The following is a 21054-nucleotide window of genomic DNA, read 5'->3' as shown; positions in this document are numbered from 1 at the left end:
ACCCTGCAGCAGCCTGAAATACCTAAAGTTATTTTCTCCCCTCTTTGTCAATACTTTGCAAGGTCCATCTTGCTTCACCCCCTCCACTGCTGGCCATGCTGGCTGAAGGATTCTGGGAATTACAGCCTCCAACATAACTTTTTGCAAGTTCTGACAAATATTCCCAAATTGAAAGGGCCTCAAATGGAAGATTCTAATGGGGGTGTGCAAATCTGTTCTGTTTTTGTTTCAAAATTCGAGTGCCCCCTGTTCTGTTTTCGGGGCAATTCCGGGAGATTGGGAGGGGAGCCGTTCGGATTCGTAATTCGAAACCCTGAGTTTCATTTCCATTTTGGGAAGAATCTTCCCAAAAAAATGGAGGGAGGTTTACATGAAAATAGAACAAAAACAGAACGGATTCTGTGCCATTTCGCACACCCCTAGATTATAGTGGTATGTCCGTGGTTGGCAGGATCCAATCCAAAGTGTCCTTCATAACCCAAAATATAGACTGCCTCTCTCAGAGTTCACAAACGTATTAAATTATGATTAAAGGTCAGGAAACCATTCCCCCCCCCCCTCCCCAAGGAACAGCTTAGGAAGCTGGTGTTGCACTCCAGACCAGGATCCCCTCCGACTTTAAACACCACACAGATGGGTTAAAATAGCAAGCCGTTTATTGAGGGAAATATAAACCAAAGCAATAAAAAGTAATCCACAGTAAAAGGTAATCCAATTGATTAGGAAGAAATAGGAACCATTAGTCCAAAGAGAAATAGTCCAAAAAAGTCAACGAAACTAGATACTTGGTTTCAAAGGCAAATAACAGCAAAGGCACTTAATCCATCAATCAAACAAAGATAAGCGTCCAATAACTTGGCATGAAGGACTTAACGTGGATCCAACTTTGCTTTGTCTGAAGCTAGACTCCGTCCTTGGCACTTATATCCCTGCCCTATTTCCCAAACAGCTAGGAAAGAGTTTTTTCTCAATTTTGGTTTCACTTCTAACTTCTGCTGTAATCTGTCTGAGCGCCGTAATTGCTGACCTGTTTGTCTTTCCAAGCTATAAACACTTCTGTTCAAGACTCCCTTCATTAAAATCTCCACCGGGAGATAACTGACCAGAGATCTACGGCGCAGAGCCTTTCCTAAGCTCAAGACCTTAAGAATTCTCTTGCAGCAATACAGGCCTCTGTGACCCATCATCTAAACTGCATTCAGGCCCCAAATCTCCAAAATCAGGCCCAGGAAACAGACCATCATTCCCATTCCCTTCAGGAACATCTTTATGAACAGCATCCACATCTCCATCATGGAAATCAGCTTGAACATGAACATCATTGTCATTCCTATCATCCAAAGCAACCTGATCATCAGACACAATCACAGGCTGAACAGGATGACATACAACAGCTGGATCTGTTTATCTGAGATATTAGAGCCATGCTTCTGTATTTGAAAGGATGTCCTAAGGAAGAGGGAGGGGCTTCCTTTCTGCTGCCCTGGAGGCTAGGACTCAATGGAGCCATGGGTTCAAGTGTCAAGGAAGGAGATTCCACCTGAACATTGGGGAGAACTTCCTGACCATAAGAAGAACTGTTCAACAGTGGAACTCTCCACCTCGTAGTCCGGTGGAAGCTCCTTCCTTGGAGGCTTTTAAACAGATGGCTTTTAAACCCTCACTACTTCTGAGGATGCTTGCCATAGATGCAGGTGAAACATCAGGAGAGAATGCCTCTAGAACATGGCCATGTAGCCCGAAAAAACCTACAACAACCCAGATGATCACATGTTGTGACTACTCTGCTTCTGCTTTTCCTGCATGGCAGAAGGAGTTGGACTGGATGGACCTTGACTTCAATGGAGATGGTATATAGGTAAGCAGATGGATTGTATTGTCCAAGGTTTTCATGACCGGAATCACTGGATTGTTGTGTGTTTTCCGGGCTGTCTGGCCATGTTCCAGAAGCATTCTCTCCTGGTGTTTCACCTGCATCTATGGCAGGCATCCTCAGAGGTTGTGAGGTCTCTTGGAAACTAGGAAAATGGGGTTTATATATCTATGGAATGTCCAGGGTGGGAGGAAGAACTCTTGTCTGTTTGGGGCAAGTGGGAATGTTTCAATTGGCCACCTTGATTAGCATTTAATGGCCTAGCAGTTTCCAAGGTCTGGCTTGAAATCTACAAACTATCTTCAGACCTATTAAGAAAATCCAACAAATGCTACATTCAGCAAAGGATAAGAGGGATCCTTTCACTTTTGCAGGAGTCCATGAAGCTGTGGACAACTACACAGGGACCACCAAATGCAGCATTGCCCAAACACTAATCAAGGAACTGAAAGGCACTACAGACTAATTCAGCCAGAGAAGTCAGCCATAGCAGAGCATTTAATGAACCAACCTGGACACAGCAAATTATTGGAGAACACAGAAATGCTGGACCACTCTATCAACCACCATATCAGACAACACAGAGAAGCCATTGAAATCCACAAGCATGTGGACAATTTCAACAGAAAGGAGGAAACCATGAAAATGAACAAAATCTGGCTCCCAGTATTTAAAAAATCTCTAAAATCGTAACAGTAAATAAAGAACAACACTAAAAAAATGGGAATTCCAGACAAGAAACAATCAAGGCCAGCTAATCACTTCCCAACAAAGGATTCCCCCAGGCAGTAAGAAGCCAGACCTTGAAAACCGCTAGGCCATTAAATGCTAATCAAGGTGGCCAATTGAAACATTCACACCTACCTCCAACAGACAAGAGTTCTTTCTCCCACCCTGGACATTCCACAGATACATAAACACCATTTTCCTAGTTACCAGCAGACCTCACAACCCCTGAGGATGCCTGCCATAGATGCAGGCGAAACGTCAGGAGAGAATGCTTCTGGAACATGACCAGACAGCCCGGAAAACACATAACAACCCAGATGGATTGTTTTCACACTGCAAGACTAGTCAAGTAGCTGCTTAACAGAAGTGTAGAACTTCTTTGAAATTGTATGACCTGGGTCACAATTTACTTCTTTCTGTATCCCATTACACTCCCTCCCTACCCTTACACCCACATAACTGTTAATACCCCTATGACTTTCCTTATTAGCTCAGTCAGTGCAATGGGGGGGAAAAGAAAGTCAAGTCCACAAAAGTTCATGCCAGGGAAAAAATAAACGGCTGCTACTTTCCTCCCACAGCCTCCTTTAACATTTAATGGTACAATGGACTAATATGCCTTTGTCTTTGAAAATCATTTCAAACAGTTTTGTTAGCTTGTTAAATCCAAGCTCCAGAAATGCTGGACTCTTCACTATTTCTACCACCTCCAGAAGGTTTCAAAACCATGAAGAGCCTGAAGAGTTTGTGGATAATGGCAGCTTGCCAAAAAAAAAAAAACTCAAATGATCTCATGTTTAAAAAAAAAGCTGGCTGCATTATTAATAAAAGGACACTAAAATCAGGAGGGTTTCTTTAATGGGGGAGGCATTAGTATGATGACAGAGGAGGAGTGAAACAAAGATGAAGATATCTTTAAGGATCTCCTTTTGGCTCTCCCTTCTCATCACTTCTTTTCTATTTGTTCAGGTAATTTATTGGAGACCGATGGATTGCGAATTATTTTTAGCTAAACTTCTCAACTGGTGACATCTTTATTAATATTAATATTCTTGTCTTGGGAGAAGGAAATGTGGCCAAAACCAAGATGCAATCGCTGGGGCTGGCAGATACTACCACAACCAATCATTACTTTTAAAGAAACAAATAGCCTTCTCTGGCCTCTTCTACACAGCCATATAATCCAGATTATCCAAGCAAATAATCCACGTTATCAGTTTTGAGCTGGATTATATGAGTCTACGCTGTCATAATACACTTCAAAACAGATAATCTGGATTTTATACGGCAGTGTAGAAAGGCCCTCAGATACCACATCCTCTCTTTGGCCCCTTCTACACTGCTACATAAAATCCAGATTATCTGCCTTGAACTGGATTATCTGACAGTGTAGACTCATGTAATCCAGTTCAAAGCAGATAATGTGGATTATCTGTTTTGATAATCTGGATTATACGGCAGTGTGGAAAGGGCCTCACTTGTGCTGATTTGCAAAAGTAGCATTAACAACAACAACTACAATGTTTATCTATAGACCGCCTTCTCTCCCAAGGGGACTCAGGACAGTTAACCTTTTTCTGCCTCTTGGAGTGAAACTGAAAGGAAATAGAAGGGGTGAAGCCCCATCTATACTGCCACAGTTCAACTGCATTATGTAAGTCTACACTTACGATATAATGCAGCTTCAAACTGCATTATATGGTAGTATAGATGGAGTATGGAACCTTACTTGTGCCCAGAACCTGTTCATAGAGTCCATGAAGCTGATCCTTGGACTCCTTGTGAGTCCATTGACCACAGCAGCTTGTCCATCTCCTAAAACCACAATCTAGGACCCCCATTATCTCCAGCCATGGGTGGCAGGAATGATAGCTAAGCACAGATGGTACAAATGCTGGTCTACAACTCCTACCGTGGGATAAGGATAACCTGGTTCAACAGCTTAGAAGCTGCAGCACCTAGATCAGGGGTTCTCAAACTTTTTAAACAGAGGGCCAGGTCACAGTCCTTCAAACTGTTGGAGGGCCGGATTATAATTTGGAAAAAAATGCACATATCTTATTTGTAGTGCAAAAACACTTAAAAACAATACAATAATTAAAATGAAGAACAGTTTTAACAAATATAATCATATTAGTATTTGAATGGGCAGTGTAGGCCTGCTTTTGGCTGATGAGATAGGATTGTTGTTGTGTGCTTTCAAGTCATTTCAGACTTAGGTTGAGCCTGAGCAAGAGCCGGGTAAATGACCTCGGAGGGCTGTATTTGGCCCTCAGGCCTAAGTTTGAGGAACCCTGAGCTAGATCATCAGAACACACCAGAGTGACTTTATGGGAATGGCACTGGACTCAACTACGCTTCTGATCTGAATTGAAGGTGCTTCTGATTACATTTCAAAAAGCAATATGTGAGGATGTGGGAGAGGGCCTTCTCTTCTGGGGAACTTTAGTTGAGGAATATCCTCACTTCAGGGGCCAGATTGGTTCAGATGCGGACTTCATTTTGGAACCAAGTTAAAATATGGGTTTCTAATACTTTTTTAGGGGTCATGGTGGCACAGCAGGTTAAACCACTAAGCTGCAGAACTTGCTGCCTGGAAGAGTGGCAGTTAGAATTCGGAGAGCAGGGTGAGCTCCTGTTGTTAGCCACAGCTTCTGCCAACCTAGGAGTTCAAAAACATGTGAATGTGAATAGATCAATAGGTACCGTTCTGGCAGGATGGTAACAGCGCTCCATGCAGTCATGCCGGCCACATGACCTTGGAGGTGTCTATGAACAACACCGGCCCTTTGGCTTAGAAATGGAGATAAGCACCATCCTCCAGAGTCGGACTCCACTAGTTTGAATGTCAAGGGGAAACCTTTACCTAATACTTTCTTTGCAGGGAGCAAGTGACTTTGTCCACATCTGTGCATATACATGCTTTGAAACCGCTCATACTTCAGAATCCTTTTATAATATCCTTTATTGTTTAAATTGTTCTCCTTCTTTGGAGGCTGTTAAACAGAAGTTAAATGATGATCTCTCGCAAGTACTTTGACGATGCGTCCTGCATTGTGGTCCATTGCAACCTACAATTCAAGGAAATTATCTTGGTTAGAAGTCATCGTCAAAGCGGAACGTAGAGGCCACATGATAATACAACACATAATTTGCACAATGGGTCATGGCATAATTTGCACAATGGTTCCTTCTTTCAAGAAATGATTTAAAAACTCTTTGGTTGCATGGTATTGTTTTTTTAAGCTCCACTTGCGATAATTAGCACTATTCAGATACTGCAAAACTATTTTTTAAAACAGGCTTGGTTTCCTCAATTGCCACTAATAATGCAGAAAGCTATACTGCATAGCAAGGTGGGAGAAGTAAACAGTGATTGAACTAGATAGATAGATAGATAGATAGATAGATAGATAGATATAGATATAGATATTCATAATAAAAGTGAGCATGTGTGTTTGTGTGTGCCTGGAGTGTCCACTCACACAGACAAGCTCCTGCCTCCAGAAACACCTGTAGCTCCCACCACTCAGGAGCCACAAAAGGCCCTCCCTCCAGTGACATTGCACGTTATAGTGAGTGCCATGATCATGTCCAAGAGCCCTGCCAATGTCCACCACCAACACAATCCTGCCTGCCACCCAAGTGAAGGCTTTCATACGGGTAAAATTTCATCCAAGATTTTATGTGTTTCCTCCACTACAGACATTCCAGTGTTTCTTACTCTTTCCATTGGTGTGGGATTTGCATGACCCCGCCCATTGCCTCTCCTCTTTCCTATTCTTTTCTATGGCACACAGCAAACAGAGGAATTGATCAGCAAGTGAACATACTTGAGAGGTTTGGGGAGAATTCACCATGATATATAGGAGTTGTAGGTCCTGGGATGTATAGTTCACCTGCAATCTAAGAGACCTCTGAACCCCACCAATGATGGACCTGGAACTAACTTGGCACACAGAGCCCACATGACCAACAAAAAAAACCCTGGAGATTTCTGAAGGGGTTTATAGGATTTGTAGTTCACCTACACCCAGAACGCACTATGAACCCAAACAATGATGGATCTGGACCAAACTTGGCATGCATACCCAATATGACCAAATCTGAATACTGATGAGATTTGAGTGGAATTGGCCTAGACATTTTGGAGTTGTAGGTACTGGGATTTATAGTTCACCTACAATCAGTTAGAACTCTGAACTCCACCAAAGATAGAATTAGACCAAACTTGGCACAAAGAGCCCCCATAACCAGCAAAAAAATACTGGAGGTATTTGGGGAAAATTCATCTTGATTTGGGGGAGTTGTAGTTCACCAACATCCAGACAGCACTGTGAACCCAAACACCGATGGATCTGGACCAAACTTGGCACACATACCTGATATGCCGAAATTTGGTACACAGACCCCCATGACTAACTCAACCTACTGGAGGGGCTTGAGAGGACTGACTCATCATAGTGGGAGTTGTAGTTTACCCTACAGCCAGAGAGCACACTGAACCCCACCAAGGATGCATCTAGAGCAAACTTGCCCAACATAACAAACTTTAAGTACCAAGCAGCAATGAATTCAGGCTGTTCAATCAATGGGACAAGGTGACAGCTTCAACCCTTGGCTTCCAAATACTGTCAGACAGGCTGATTGAATGAAATGTGGTTGTGTGTGCATTAAGAGTCTCTTTCTCTGTTGCTCAATTTGTGTTTGTGTGTGTATGTGTATACATACAAATACAGGTAAAGCTTTGCTTTGAATGTTCTTTTAGTAAAAGTGTGAGGGGGGCTTAATCCAGTTGCACTGCTTTTAATTGTGTATTAAACAATACCAGTTGATACCAAGTGGATGACAGTTTTCTTGATAAGACAAAGAACCAGCAGAGAAAACAGGATGGCTGCATGAGAAAGTATTGGAAATCCAAATTGCGTTGTGTGGAGTTAGCAAATAAAATAGCACAATAGCAGAACATCCATTGATTTTAGTCTGAATTCATAATTGGGGTTGCATGCTTCCCTTAAGAGGAGTCCAAACCAGTGTAATTTATTGTAGGATTTGGAGTTTCATCCTCCTTCAGTTCCAAAAGAATTGTGGGTTGTTTCTCAATTTCAATGCAGATTAGAAGCAGGAAAAATAAACACCCCAGCATGTAATTGAATAAGTAGCTTGATTTTTCCTCCTCACTGGAACGGTTTGAAACTGTGCCTTCAATATCTCCCTTTTCAAAAACTCCCAATATAGATCACAGTTTTCATATTTCAAAAAATGATAAGGTAAAGGTAAAGATTTCCCCTTGACATTGAGTCTAGGGGAAGTCCGACTCTGGGGGGTAGTGCTCATCTCCATTTCCAAGCCAAAGAGCCGGCGTTGTCTTACGTCATGTGGCCAGCGTGACTGCATGGAGCACATGGAGCGCTGTTACCTTCCCGCCAAAGCGGTACCTACTGATCTACTCACATTTGCATGTTTTCAAACTGCTACGTTGGTAGAAGCTGGGGCTAACAACAGGAGCTCACCCCATCCCGTAGATTCAAACCACCAACCTTCCGGTCAGCAAGTTCTGCAGCTTGGCAGTTTCACCCGCTACGCCACCGCAGCCCCCTCAAAAAGTGATAGTTGTTATTATTATTAGCTTTATTTATGCCTAGTTTTAAAAAATCACAGCAAACACTGTCTTCTGAAATGTTTTAACATTTTCCCAATTTCCCAGGTAATAAACAATCCATTTTCAGTTTTTGTTTTGGAATTTCCAGACCACCGAGACAAAGGCATCCATGAGCACTTTGCCCTGGAAAGCTCATTGAGAAGTTCTTGAAAAACAGACTTGCCTAGACAATGGAGCCTACACAGAGTGTCCACAGAGAGGAAAGCATGAATGTAATTTAATAACAATAATAAAACAATGAGTTACATTCCCTTCAGCTAGTTAACTTTTTAAAACAACTAACAGATATGGCTGGTAGTTTCCACATCAGTGAAGCTGTAGATCTAGTTTGGCCTCTACTCCAAACTTTAAAGGAATTGCCCAAGATGCTGAGTGTATCTTAGGCCCCTTCCACACAGCTGAATAAAATCCCACATTTTCTGCTTTGAATGGGAATATATGGCAGTGTGGACTCCAATAACCCAGTTCCAAGCAGGTATTGTGGGATTTTCTGCCTTGATATTCTGGGTTATATGGCTGTGTGGAAGGGCCATGAGGAACGTCTCTCTCCACCCTTGAAATCAGCTCCAGAAGTTGACCTGGTAGAGCATTTACCAGGGTCTCATGACCAGAAGAGAGAGAACTTGCTGTTCCAAGTGCACAATTGTAGTTTTAGGAGAGTGCCCGGGGGGGGGGGGGGGGGGAGAGAATTATCACTTCACTTCAGCAGAGTGTAGTAAGATAGTAAATCCAAGGCTTATAAAGTGAGCAGTCATATGTTTTACCATAGGATGGTAAAACATATAGGCGTCCCCTGGGCAACATCCTTGCAGACGGCCAATTCTCTCACACCAGAAACAACTTGCAGTTTCTCAAGTTGCTCCTTGGGGCACTTGTGTGTGAGTGTGAATTTCCTGAAAAGCTTCCTATACATATACTTTGTTTAGATCAGGGATATAAATTGTGCAGTCCTCTGAAGGTACTTGGAGTGCAATTCCCTGGAGCTCCAACCAGCAGGAGCCAATGGGAGTTGCAGTCCACAGACAGCTGAAGGGCTGCTTGAGTCCTACCCCTGGTTTAGATCTCCGAGTTGGCAAATGTATACTGTGAACATCTGCGAGGACTACACAGTGGAACCTCTAGTTAAGATCATCCCAACTGAAAAGCATTTTGAGTTAAGAGCTGTCTCTTGGTCTGCTTTGACATAAGAGCAGAATTTCGAGTTAAGAGTACAGGGCTTTAGGACTCCAAGGGAGCAGTCTCAGTGCCTCATGTTCTTGTCCACCTTGCTCTTGTCCACTTTGAGGAACTTTGGGTTAGTTGATTTTGTGTGGTTTTTATTCCTAGTCTGTTTGGCTTCATGATGAGAGAGGGAGAGAGAACAAGAGATGGAGGAAGGCTGGAATGAGTACATGATGAAAAAGAAAATAATGCTTCTGCCTCTTCACTTTTGTGCTTTGTGCTGCCTTGCCACAATTTGCTGCTCTTATCATTTTAAAGTAGATCTCCCTTTTAATTGTTCCATGTGAATGTGCATTTATACATTATTTGTTATTTATATAGTACATTTTCTTATTTAAAAACACATAACAAAAAATGGGTTGGGGGAGACGGAACAGGTTAACAACCTTTCAATGCATTTCAATGGGCAAATCTGCTTTGAGATAAGAGCATTTTGAATTAAGAGCTCAGTCACAAAATGAATCAAACTCTTAAGTCAAGGTATCCCTGTACATATTCTTTCTTATTTCATTCTTGACTTTCAGATTCTCCTTGGGAGCTTGAGCATACTGATGAATACTCAAGTTTTCCAAATTTACTCTTACCTCATTGATGGGATCCCAACACCAAAGAGCCCTCAAAATCCTGGAGCCAATATCGGCTACAACTGGGTACTTGAAAATATAAATGGTATTTTATATTAGACATGCGCATTCAAGGTAAACCTTGCCTCGATCCGTTTCTTGTAAGCCTCCCGAAAGTGGGAGGGTTGTTTTCGGTTCTTTTGTTTCGGGGCCCGAAAATTGGACATTATGGCTCCTCTTCCTGGCATGCGTTCTTCTTACCTGGCTCCTGCTGTTTCTACTCCAGAGTAAGAGGTGCTAAGCTGTAGGTACTGGCAGGCGCACGCTCTTTCCGGGCCTGCCTTTAAACCCTGCCACACATGCACTATCTTTCCTGCCAGTGCCTGCAGCCGAGTGCCTCTTGATCTAGAATAAGAGGTGCTCAGCTAAAGGTGCCCTCCGGGCCTGCCTGCACACCCTGCCACACTCTCTGAGAGTACATGTGTCACAGGGCATGCAGGCAGGCCCAGAGCGTGCCTGCAGCCGAGCTTTGGGCCTGCCTGCCTGCCTGCACGCCCCGCCACACATGCATTCTCTTTCCAAAGCGAGGAGGCAAGTTCAGGTGCACACAAAAGCAGACTTTCGTGTCAAGCAGATTTTCGTGTGGGGAGAGGGCTTCTCGTTTCATGCTTCTGAAAAAATGGAAGACACGAAAGAAATGGTAGAAACAAATTTTGCATACATATTTATTATATATACCACCATCAAACAGTTTTTACAGTAACCAACAGACTCAAAGGTAGGGGGAGGCTCACTTCTCACAAAAATGGACAGAAAAAGGACTGCCCTTTGCCCCATAACTCCCCACACAAAGACGAGAGACTTGACTTTTGTTCTGTTTTTTTTTTTAATGAAGGCTTGGAATCCAGAGAAGATGATGGTCCAAACAGGTACTGGAACCACCACCACCCTTCTAAACTAATGACAATGCTGAACTGCAGCTTACTTAGTTTGTGATAAATCTCTGTCACTGCATGCCCATGCATCCAACATGCTTGCCTAGAATCAATTTGACACTTGGGCTGAGAAAGGTTCTGTCTGTTGTTAATTTAACCATTTACATACTTCTAACTTACACAATTTGCCCAGTTTGTCGGTTTTTTTCTCCATTGACCAAATGTTGTTTTGTGTACTACTTAAAACCACACACACTTTAGTTATTCATATTTTAAAGTGAGTGCATAGCTTTGCCTGCACATTAATTCCTGAAAGCATGCCGTGAGACCCACAAATGTGCAAATGTTTCAGTCAAGGTAGACATTTCCTTGCAACAAGTGTTGAGAAGCACAAAAATGTTATTTTCACTAAAACTACTGAGTCCAATGAAACTTCTTTCCATCTCTATTTCAGTGGTTCCCAACCTGTGGTCCATGGACCACCAGTGGTCCACAAGAAAATATGGTCCATGGCCTCACCATTACTGTATCGTTACAAGAGTGACTGGTCTCACAAAACCCTCTTACAGTGCCGAGGCTTATTAAATATGGCTTTCTGTGGGTGAGTAGATGATGACTAAAGGATGGCATATGTTCTGTATCAGAAACTAGAGCTGATGTGGTCTATCCAATGCAATTTTCTGAATCAGCACACCAAATAACCAACTGAATCTAAACTTGACCGAAAACTGATTTGTAACCCTTTTGGTACTAATGTTGGAGAGTGGTCCCTGGTCAAAAAAAGGTTGGGAATCACTTCTCTAGATAGATCAGCTAGCAATATGGTAAGCTTCATTTGTTGAGCACCAACAAAGTCAATGAATCCCTAAAAAGAGTTCGGAATTACCCAGAGGTGGCCCTAGGTAATTTTCAATGGTAAGCAAACAGTATTCCCCCCCAAACCAATCACTGAGACATATTTTCTGTTCATTGTGGGAGTTCTGTGTGCCATATTTGGTACAATTCCATCATTGGTGGAGTTCAGAATGCTCTTTGATTGTAGGTGAACTATACATCCCAGTAACTACAACTCACATATGTCAAAGTCTATTTTCCCCCAAGAGCGCCTCAAGAGCGGCCCTGGGCAAAATCAACTATACTGCAAATGCTTACTTTGCGTAATGGGTTGAGCCGCCCCTGGAATTACCTCTACTGAGGCAGGTTTTCCAGATATATACTCCGTAACTGGACACTTTGACTTAATATATCACACACTCTCCCTCACTTGCATGTGCTAAACCAAAGATATTTTTTCTCTCCTTCATTATCATTTTATGAAAGACCATAGTTATTTTCAAGGTTATTGATAAGTGTGTTCACAAGCTCTCACTATTAAGCATAGTGTATTGTAGCATCTGCAAAAGCACGGAGGCTCAACAGATTGAGCAGAGGGGAGGTTGACATTCATTATACAACACAATCCCTACTTACACAAAAGAACAGCACAACATTTGGACAAGGCACAGAGAATCCTGTACATGCACCACCCTGATGTAAACAGTCCTTGACTTTCTCTTAGGTGCATTAATAAACCAACATTTATATTCTCAGCAGTTCACATTTCTTTGTAATTGGGGGGAGGGGGCACACATACACATAGATAGAGGATAAAAGGGGGAAATATAGTTCTAATCCAGCCAAACGGAGCATTTTAGTTCTGCGGTGAGGCTTTGTTGCAGAATTCACACAAAACGAGACCTACAATAGAAGCATTTTACAACATTGTAACCTAAAGGGTTGTAAACGGTATCATCAATTGTAAACAACATGCTTTGATTTGTATTGTATTATACTGTGAGCCACTTTCGGTCCCATTAGGGAGAAAAGCGGGATATAAATAAAGATGCATCATCATCAAGTTTCAGTCAACTGTCATGACTGTGATTTTTCTTTTAGATAAAAAGTAGTATTTTCAAGATGCAAAAATTGTCTAGTTAATCTTTTTTTTTTTTTGCAACCCCCCTCCCCCCTGCCCACCCCAAAAAAACCTGAGGCATGACAGCTACCTGGGTCAAAACACATGCTCTCTTTCATGTGAAGATATGTATTCGGGCTCTGAATAGCCTAAAGCAGTGTTTCTCAACCTGGGGGTCGGGACCCCTGGGGGGTCATGAGGGGATGTCAGAGGGGGTGCCAAAGACCATCAAAACACACAGTATTTTCCGTTGGTCATGGAGGTTCTGTATGGGATGTTTGGCCCAATTCTATCAATGGTGGGGTTTAGAATGCTTTGTGATTGTAAGTGAACTATAAATCCCAGCAACTACAACTCCCAAATGTCAAGGTCTGTTTTCCCCAAACTCCACCAATGTTTACATTTGAGGATATTGAGTATTCATATCAAGTTTGGTCCAGATCCATCACTGTTTGAGTCCACAGTGCTCTCTGAATATAGGTGAACTACAACTCCAAAACTCAAGGCCAGTGCCCACCAAACTCTTCCAGTATTTTCTGTTGGTCTTGGGAGTTCTGTGTGGCCAAGTGTGGTTCAATTCCATCATTGGTTGAATTCAGAGTGCTCTTTGATTGTAGATTAACTATAAATCCCAGCAACTACATCTCCCAAATGATAAAACCAATCCCCTCAATCCCACCAGTATTCAAATGTGGGAATATCTGGTATTTGTGCCAAATTTGGTCCAGTGAATGAAAACATATCCTGCATATCAGATATTTACATTACAATTCGTAACAGTAGCAAAATTACAGTTATGAAGTAGCAATGAAAATAATTGTAAGATTAGGGGTCACCACAACATGAGGAACTATATTAAGGGGTCACGGCATTAGAAAGGTTGAGAAACACTTCCCTAAAGGAACCTGATCCTATGTGAACTTGAAAACTAAGCAGGGACAAGTGTCATTAGCAATACCTGAATGGGCAAATGTCAATGAATGCGAGGTTCTGTAGGATGCATTTCAGAGGAAGGAAGTGGCCAAACCAACCCAGAGTCTTCCGTGCCTACGAAAACCCTGTGCAACCTATGGTCTCACCATAGGTCAAGGGGAAACCTGAAGGTACCTGCAACACAGACATATACACATATTGCAGAATATCCTTGGTTCTGCATTGACTGCCTAATCAGCATACAAAATGGACATTATAAACATAAAGATACCTCCGTTGAAAAATACAACAGGTCCACGTGATTGAGTAATAGGGAACATATGTGTTTGGATCTTACATTGCACCAGTCCCAGTTTTTTTTTTTTTCATGTCAAGAGTGACTTGAGAAACTACAAGTCGCTTCTGGTTTGAGAGAATTGGTCATCTGCAAGGACGTTTCCCAAGGGACTCCCAGATGTTTTACTGTCCTTCTCTCATGTCCTCGGATGGGAAGCTGGAGCTGACAGATGGGAGCTCACCCCACTCCCTGAATTCAAACCGCTGACCTTTTGGTTAGCAGTCCTGTTGGCACAATGGTTTAACCCACTGTGCCTACCAGTCCCAGTGAGTATGACTAATGGTAAGTGATGATGAGAGCTATAGTTCATATGTCTATCACCCACAGCTTTCCTATCCTCAATCCAATGTCATCTTTCCAACACTGGCCAAACGGATGCCTCCAGAAAGTCCAACAACAGGACATGTACCACTGTACATTTATTATTCTTGTTATTATTTGTATCCTGTTTTAACTCTCTAAAAAAAAGAGACTCAACATGGCTCACAGTCCAACCAAAACAATATCATTTAAAATCTATTGCAGCATAATCAGGTAAATATGAAATCACTGAATGACTTGACGATGCAATTGGATAATGATTTTAGTAAGGAGACGCTCATGACTATGTTTTTATGGCTTTGTACAGTTTTTATATTATATGCTAAATGTTTTAATTGTATTTTATAATGGTTTTAATTGTATTTTATAATTGTTGAAGCATCAAATTGTTGCTGACTGTGAGCCGCCTTGAGTTGCCTCCGGGCTGATAAAGGCGGTGTACAAATGTGGTCAGGGGCGGCTTGTCCATTACTCAAAGTAAGCGGTCGCAGTACACTTTTTTTTTGCTAGGGGCACAGAGGCGTCTCTGTAAATGCCCCTCGACCACCACTTGAGGAGCGCCCCCTTGGCTCACAACAGCCCTAGCAGTCTGGGGAAAGCCTCGGCAACCCATTACGCAAAGTAAGCATTTGCAGTATAGTTGATTTTGTCCAGGGGCACTCTTGAGGTGCTCTTGGGGGAAAATAGACCTTGACACGTGTGAGTTGTAGTTACTGGGATGTATAGTTCACCTACAATCAAAGAGCATTCTGAACTCCACCAATGATGGAATTGAACCAAATATGGCTCACAGAACTCCCACGATGAACAGAAAATATATATCAATGATTGGGGGGGGGGGGGAATACTGTTTGCTTACCGTTGAAAATTACCTAGGGCCGCCTCTGAATGTGGTAAGCAAATAAATAAATATACAAACATTAAAATAGAATTAAACATAAACAGTATTTAAAAAATAAACAATTGAAGCCCTTAAAACCCATTAAAAACCTATCCATAGAGCTAAAACCACAGTACTCCCATTGTGACTAACAGGAGCCACTGTCCGGCCCATCCCAGCATGTACGAAATCCCACATAAACACACTTTTACACCATCGAAACAAGTGAACAAACTGTCCACTAGTGGCAATCTCAAATCTATTAATGGTCAGCATGTGCAATGCAAAAATGCCTTACTCGAGTGTCCGAGGTGAATCTTTATTCCTAATCAGCTCTATTTGTATAGGAAAGGATTTGAGAGAAACAACAAACGGTTCCCACGAGTAAGACCAGTGAAGGCTTTTGTAATCAGTGCAGACCGCAGCTTGATTTCAAATGCTTTCGGCAAGGAGAAGTGACAGAAAGAGCAGGGGAGAAAGGGGGACAGAAAAGCGCCTATACTTTGGACTGTAGTCTCACCCACTATGGGTTTCAGCCCAGTGCTAGAACACAGTCCAATGGATCTCTCTCAACCCAAATCCTGCCAGTTGCAGGCATCACATGGCAAAATCTTCAACTCTATAGAGAATTGTTTGAATGCACCCTCATAATAAAAGGCAACAATCATTCGTGCCGCTGCCATAAACAAGCATATTTGATGTAAAGGCGAAACATATTGTCCTCTCCTTAATCCACTTCTTTAGCATGTGCAGGGACCCTTTTCCATGGGAAGAGTGAGTTTGAGAGGAAGCAACTGGCAAACTCACCAATTTGCCGAAGAAGACCCAATGAAGTTAACAAGGTTGCCACAAGTCAAAAAACGACCTGAGGACTCGCATGTGTGTGTCTATGTGTACCAGCATATATACAGGCAGTCCCCAAGTTAAGTACAAGATCAGTTCTGCAGGTTTGTATTTAAGCTGGAACAGGGACATTTCATAGAATCATTTAGTTGGAAGAGACCTCGTGGGCTATCCAGTCCAATCCCCTGCCAAGAAGCAGGACAATCGCATTCAAAGCACCCCCAACAGATGGCCATCCAGCCTCTGTTTAAAAGCCTCCAAAGAAGGAGCCTCCACCACACTTTGGGGTAGAGAGTTCCACCGCTGAACAGCTCTCAGAGTTAGGAAGTTCTTCCTAATGTTCAGGTGGAATTTCCTTTCCTGTAGGTTGAAGCAATTGCTTTGTGTCCTAGTCTCCAGAGCAGCAGAAAACAAGTTTGCTCCCTCCTCCCTATGACTTCCCCTCACATATTTATACATGGCCATCATGTCTCCTCTCAGTCTTCTCTTCTGCAGGCTAAACATGCCCGGCTCTTTAAGCCACTCCTCATAGGACTTGTTCTCCAGACCCTTGATCATTTTAGTCACCCTCCTCTGGACACATTCCATTTTTAAAGTGTAACTCCATCCAAAATGATAACTTTTTAAGCTTTGGATAGCATAGGGAAGGGTTAACACCCCTGTAACATTTCTTTTCCTATCTGTGTCCCTGTTGAGAAGATTTCACCTCACTTTCTGTCTCTGTGAGAATTGGATTTTGAAAAATGTGGCTTGTTGTAGAAACAAGGATTGGTGCTAAAACTTCAGTGGAGATCCCTTTCCCCCATGACAATAACTCTTCCAGGATTTCCCTTTCTTCGAAGGGAGAGATTCCTCTGCCTTCCTGTTGTCTCAGCCCCCGTTCTGGACTATGAGTTGTTTGTAAGATGGATGTTTGTAACTTCAGGACTGCCTGCATACACACACACACCGCATTTCGAAAACAACCCAATGCCTTGCTTCACCTAGCATTGGAAAAAGAGCAATCCCCCCACCCCAGTCTCCGACTCCATCCTGTGCAACTCAAACTGCTCACTGTGGCAGATAGTTTTACCCGACACACCACAGAGGGAAAAAAGAAAAGCTTGCTTGTCTTGCTTAAGAGGGGAAGGGAGAGGAACAGGATTCTTCCATTTGACACATCACAAGACGAAAAGTCAAGCGGGGAAATGCACACAACGCTCTCTCCATTCGACAATCGCTTAGTGCTGCTTTTCAAACAAATGCACCATATTACTGAAACACTGGGGGGAAAGTATCTTTTTCTTCTAGTCTTAAGTAATGACGCTGATCAAAGTTTTGAAGAAGCAGGGCATGCTTCAATGATACGACTACAAAACAGAAGCATTGAAACTTAGAATGATAAAATCCTAGAGTTGGAAGAGACCACATGGGCTATGCAGTCCGACCCCATTCTGCCATGTGAGAAAAGCACTATCAAAACATTCTCGACAGATGAGCATCCAGCCTCCGTTGAAACGTCTCCAAAGAAGGCGCCTCCACCTGACTCCAAGGCAGAGAGTTCCACTGTTGAACAGCTCTTCTTATGGTCTGGAAGCTCTTCCTAATGTTCAGGTGGAATCTCCTTTCCTGTCATTTGAACCTATGACTCCATTGAGTGCTAGTTTCCAGGGCAGCAGAAAGGAAGCCTTACTCCCTCTTCCTTATGATAGCTGTCCAAATATTGAAACATAATAACGATAATAATAATAATCAAACACAAAAACCAGTATAGTGATCTTGTTTGCTGTGTACTAATCTTGTAATGTATCAAATAATAGTAATAATAATAATAATTCTTATTATTATAAACATGGCTCTCATGTATCCTTTTCTTGCTCTTCTCTTTTTTGCAGGCTAAACAGACACAGCTATTTAAGCCACTCCTCACAGGGATTTATGTTCTCCACAGATTACCTAACACTCGAAAGCAAAAACGTACCCTAACTATATTTCTCACTGAGGACTAACAGCGTGCCAAGCACTTTGTATGAAAGCACTTTGTAGAGAACTGAAGGCGTTCCTGAGTGGCAGAGTTTGCATTTCTCCAGCTGCTGCCCTTTCAAAGTATCTTACACGTGCCTTTCAGGCATTCATTCATAAAGATGGTTTCGAAGCAACATTCTCTATGCTGCCAAGGTCGTTTTTCACTCCTCCAGAGTTCCCCATTCCCAAGAGATAGAATCCCTTTACGCCTAGCAATACAGATGCCAGCATTTCAAAATGTTCCCCGTACCATCTCTGATTTGACACAGATGATCTTCTTCAGTGTCCTTAGCATTTCAAGAGAGGAGAGGTCGCCTGTCTTCAGAGTTCCTTCCAACGGGGCTGCTTGAAATTCCAGATGTCAATTCAGGGGTTTTGAACTTTGAATTTTGTTTGAATGGGTTTTTAACTGGGATTTTTTATAATCCTGTTTATATTTAATCCTGTTTTGATGTTCACATGTTGAGTCCCTTCGGGGAGATAGGGCGGAATACAAATAAAGTTTTATTATTATTATACTATATTATTTATTTTCATGTCAGGAGTGACTTGAGAAACTGCAAGTTGCTTCTGGTGTGAGAGAACTGGCCACCTGCAAGGATGTTGCCCAGGGGACACTGGGATGTTTTTTTTTTGATGTTTTACCATCCTTGTGGGAGACTTCTCTCATGTCCCTGAATGGGGAGCTGGAGCTGACAGAGGGAGCTCATCCACACCCTCCTCGGATTTGAACCTCCGACTTGTTGGTCTTCAGTCTTGCTGGCACAAGGGTTTAACCCATTGTGCCACCAGGGGCTCCTACATTATATTATATTAATAGTATTACATTATTATACTACTATTATTATATTATATTATAACATTATTAAGCAACGAATTTTAATGTTTGAGGATATTTCTGGTTTTACGTCCCAGCATTGAATGTTTGCCATATATATGTTATACTCTGCCCGGAGTCCCCTGTGGGGTGAGAAAGGCGGAATATAAATGTTTTAAATAAATTATATTACTATTATTATATGACTATTATTGAAATATAATATAATATTATTATACTATTATTATGATACATATATATAGTATTTGAAATGGTTTCACTGATGCTTTTATGCTAAGCCACTTTGAGAGATAAAGTGGGGTATAAATAAAGATGCTAATAATAATAGCAACGACAATAATGTGGCAAAAGTCAACCTACCTACATACATATACATACAGAGAGACAGTCTGTGTCCCATTCATTGTCTTGCGTAAATGGCTTTTTCTTCCTTTGGTTTATGTTTTTTTGTATTTTGATCCGCCACTGAATGTTTGCCCCGCTCTCTATGTGGAGTCCCCATTGGGGAGAGAGAGAGGGCGGGACAGAAAGAAAGTCTCATTCATTCCTAGAGAGAGATGAACTTCAAGCGATTTGGCCGGAGAAGGGGGAAAACAGGCTGGGGTCTGCCTCGGAAGCCATGCAAGCGAGAGGTGCATCCCGGAGGCGCCTTGTCGGGAGGTTGTTTTTTTCCAGCTGGCCATCTGTCGGGAGGGCTTCGAGGGTGCTTTTCCCGAAAGCGGGTCGGGCTAGATGGCCTCGCGTGGGGAGAGTCCCTTTCCAAGGCTGAGGATTCGCGCCTCCTAACGGAGCTCTTCGGCTTCAACGGAGCCCTTCTCCAAAGAGTGGGTTGCAAGGCGGGGGAGAGGGAACCAAGCCCTGGTGGAAGGGCTCCAAAAAGCCAAGGCAGAGGATGCTTCCCGCTAAGGAACGGGCACGGCAAGAAGGGAAGAAGGAAGGGAAGTAAGTTGCGAGGCGGAGGCGCTGCTTACCTTTGGCGAAGAGCGTGGCCAAGGCGGCCAAGAGGAGGCGGCCGAGCCCCAGCATCTTGTCCGGCCGAGAGATGCTTCTTGTCCTCGTCGTCGTAAGAGCCCTCGGAGTCCCTTCCAAAGGCGCGCCCCAAGGCCGCCTCCAGCGGGACTCCCGCCTGCTTTGCTCGCCGCCAGCTGCCTTTTATTAGGTCCCGAAGAAGGAAGGCAGGCAGGCAGGAGGGGCGGGGGCAGGAGCGCCGAAGTTTGCCTGGGCACCAAGGAGGGAGGGAGGCAGGCAGGCAGGGAGGGGGAGGCTGCCCGAGCCCCCAATCGCTAAAGGATGCCCGAGCCGCTCCGCCGTCGCGTCTCCCAAGTCTCCTCCTCCTCCTTTCGCTGTTTGGAGGAACGCGCTTCTCCGAGCTCCCTAGCAAACGGGGAGGGGCATATGCAAATCTACAGCAAGGAAGCCCCGCCCACCCGGGCTTCCAGGGAAAAGGGAAGGGGTATATGCAAAAACCGAACAGGGAAGCCCCGCCCCTCCGGGCTCCCAGGCAAAAGGGAAGGGGCCTATGCAAAACCCCAGCAGAGAAGCTCTGCCTCTCCGGATTCCCTGGCTAAAAGGGAGGGACAAATGCAAATCCCCAGCAGGGAAGCCCCGCCTCTCCAGGCTCCCAGGCAAAAAGAAAGGAGTATATGCAAATACAGAACAGGGAAGCCCCGCCTCTCCGGGCTCCCAGGCAAAAAGAAAGGAGTATATGCAAATACCGAACAGGGAAGCCCCGCCTCTCCGGGCTCCCAGGCAAAAAGAAAGGAGTATATGCAAATACCGAACAGGGAAGCCCCGCCTCTCCAGGCTCCCAGGCAAAAAGAAAGGAGTATATGCAAATACAGAACAGGGAAGCCCCGCCTCTCCGGGCTCCCAGGCAAAAAGAAAGGAGTATATGCAAATACCGAACAGGGAAGCCCCGCCTCTCCGGGCTCGCAAGCAAAAGGGAAGGGGGTATATGCAAA

General features: G+C 43.4%; 1 protein-coding gene across 1 annotated transcript in view; it reads right to left on the bottom strand.

Moving 5' to 3' along the window:
• The window catches only part of TMEM132D (transmembrane protein 132D), a 444061-nt gene extending 423577 nt beyond the window's left edge, over positions 1-20484 (bottom strand). The window contains exon 1 of the mRNA XM_060785602.2: positions 20065-20484. Within this exon, the coding sequence (XP_060641585.2) occupies positions 20065-20119 (55 nt within the window). The 5' untranslated portion in view covers positions 20120-20484. The remainder of the gene's footprint in view (positions 1-20064) is intronic.
• Between the last annotated feature and the right edge of the window lie 570 nt (positions 20485-21054).

Source organism: Anolis sagrei, chromosome X (genome assembly GCF_037176765.1).
Source record: "Anolis sagrei isolate rAnoSag1 chromosome X, rAnoSag1.mat, whole genome shotgun sequence".
Taxonomy (NCBI): domain Eukaryota; kingdom Metazoa; phylum Chordata; class Lepidosauria; order Squamata; family Dactyloidae; genus Anolis; species Anolis sagrei.
This window is presented reverse-complemented; position numbering and strand designations above follow the sequence as displayed.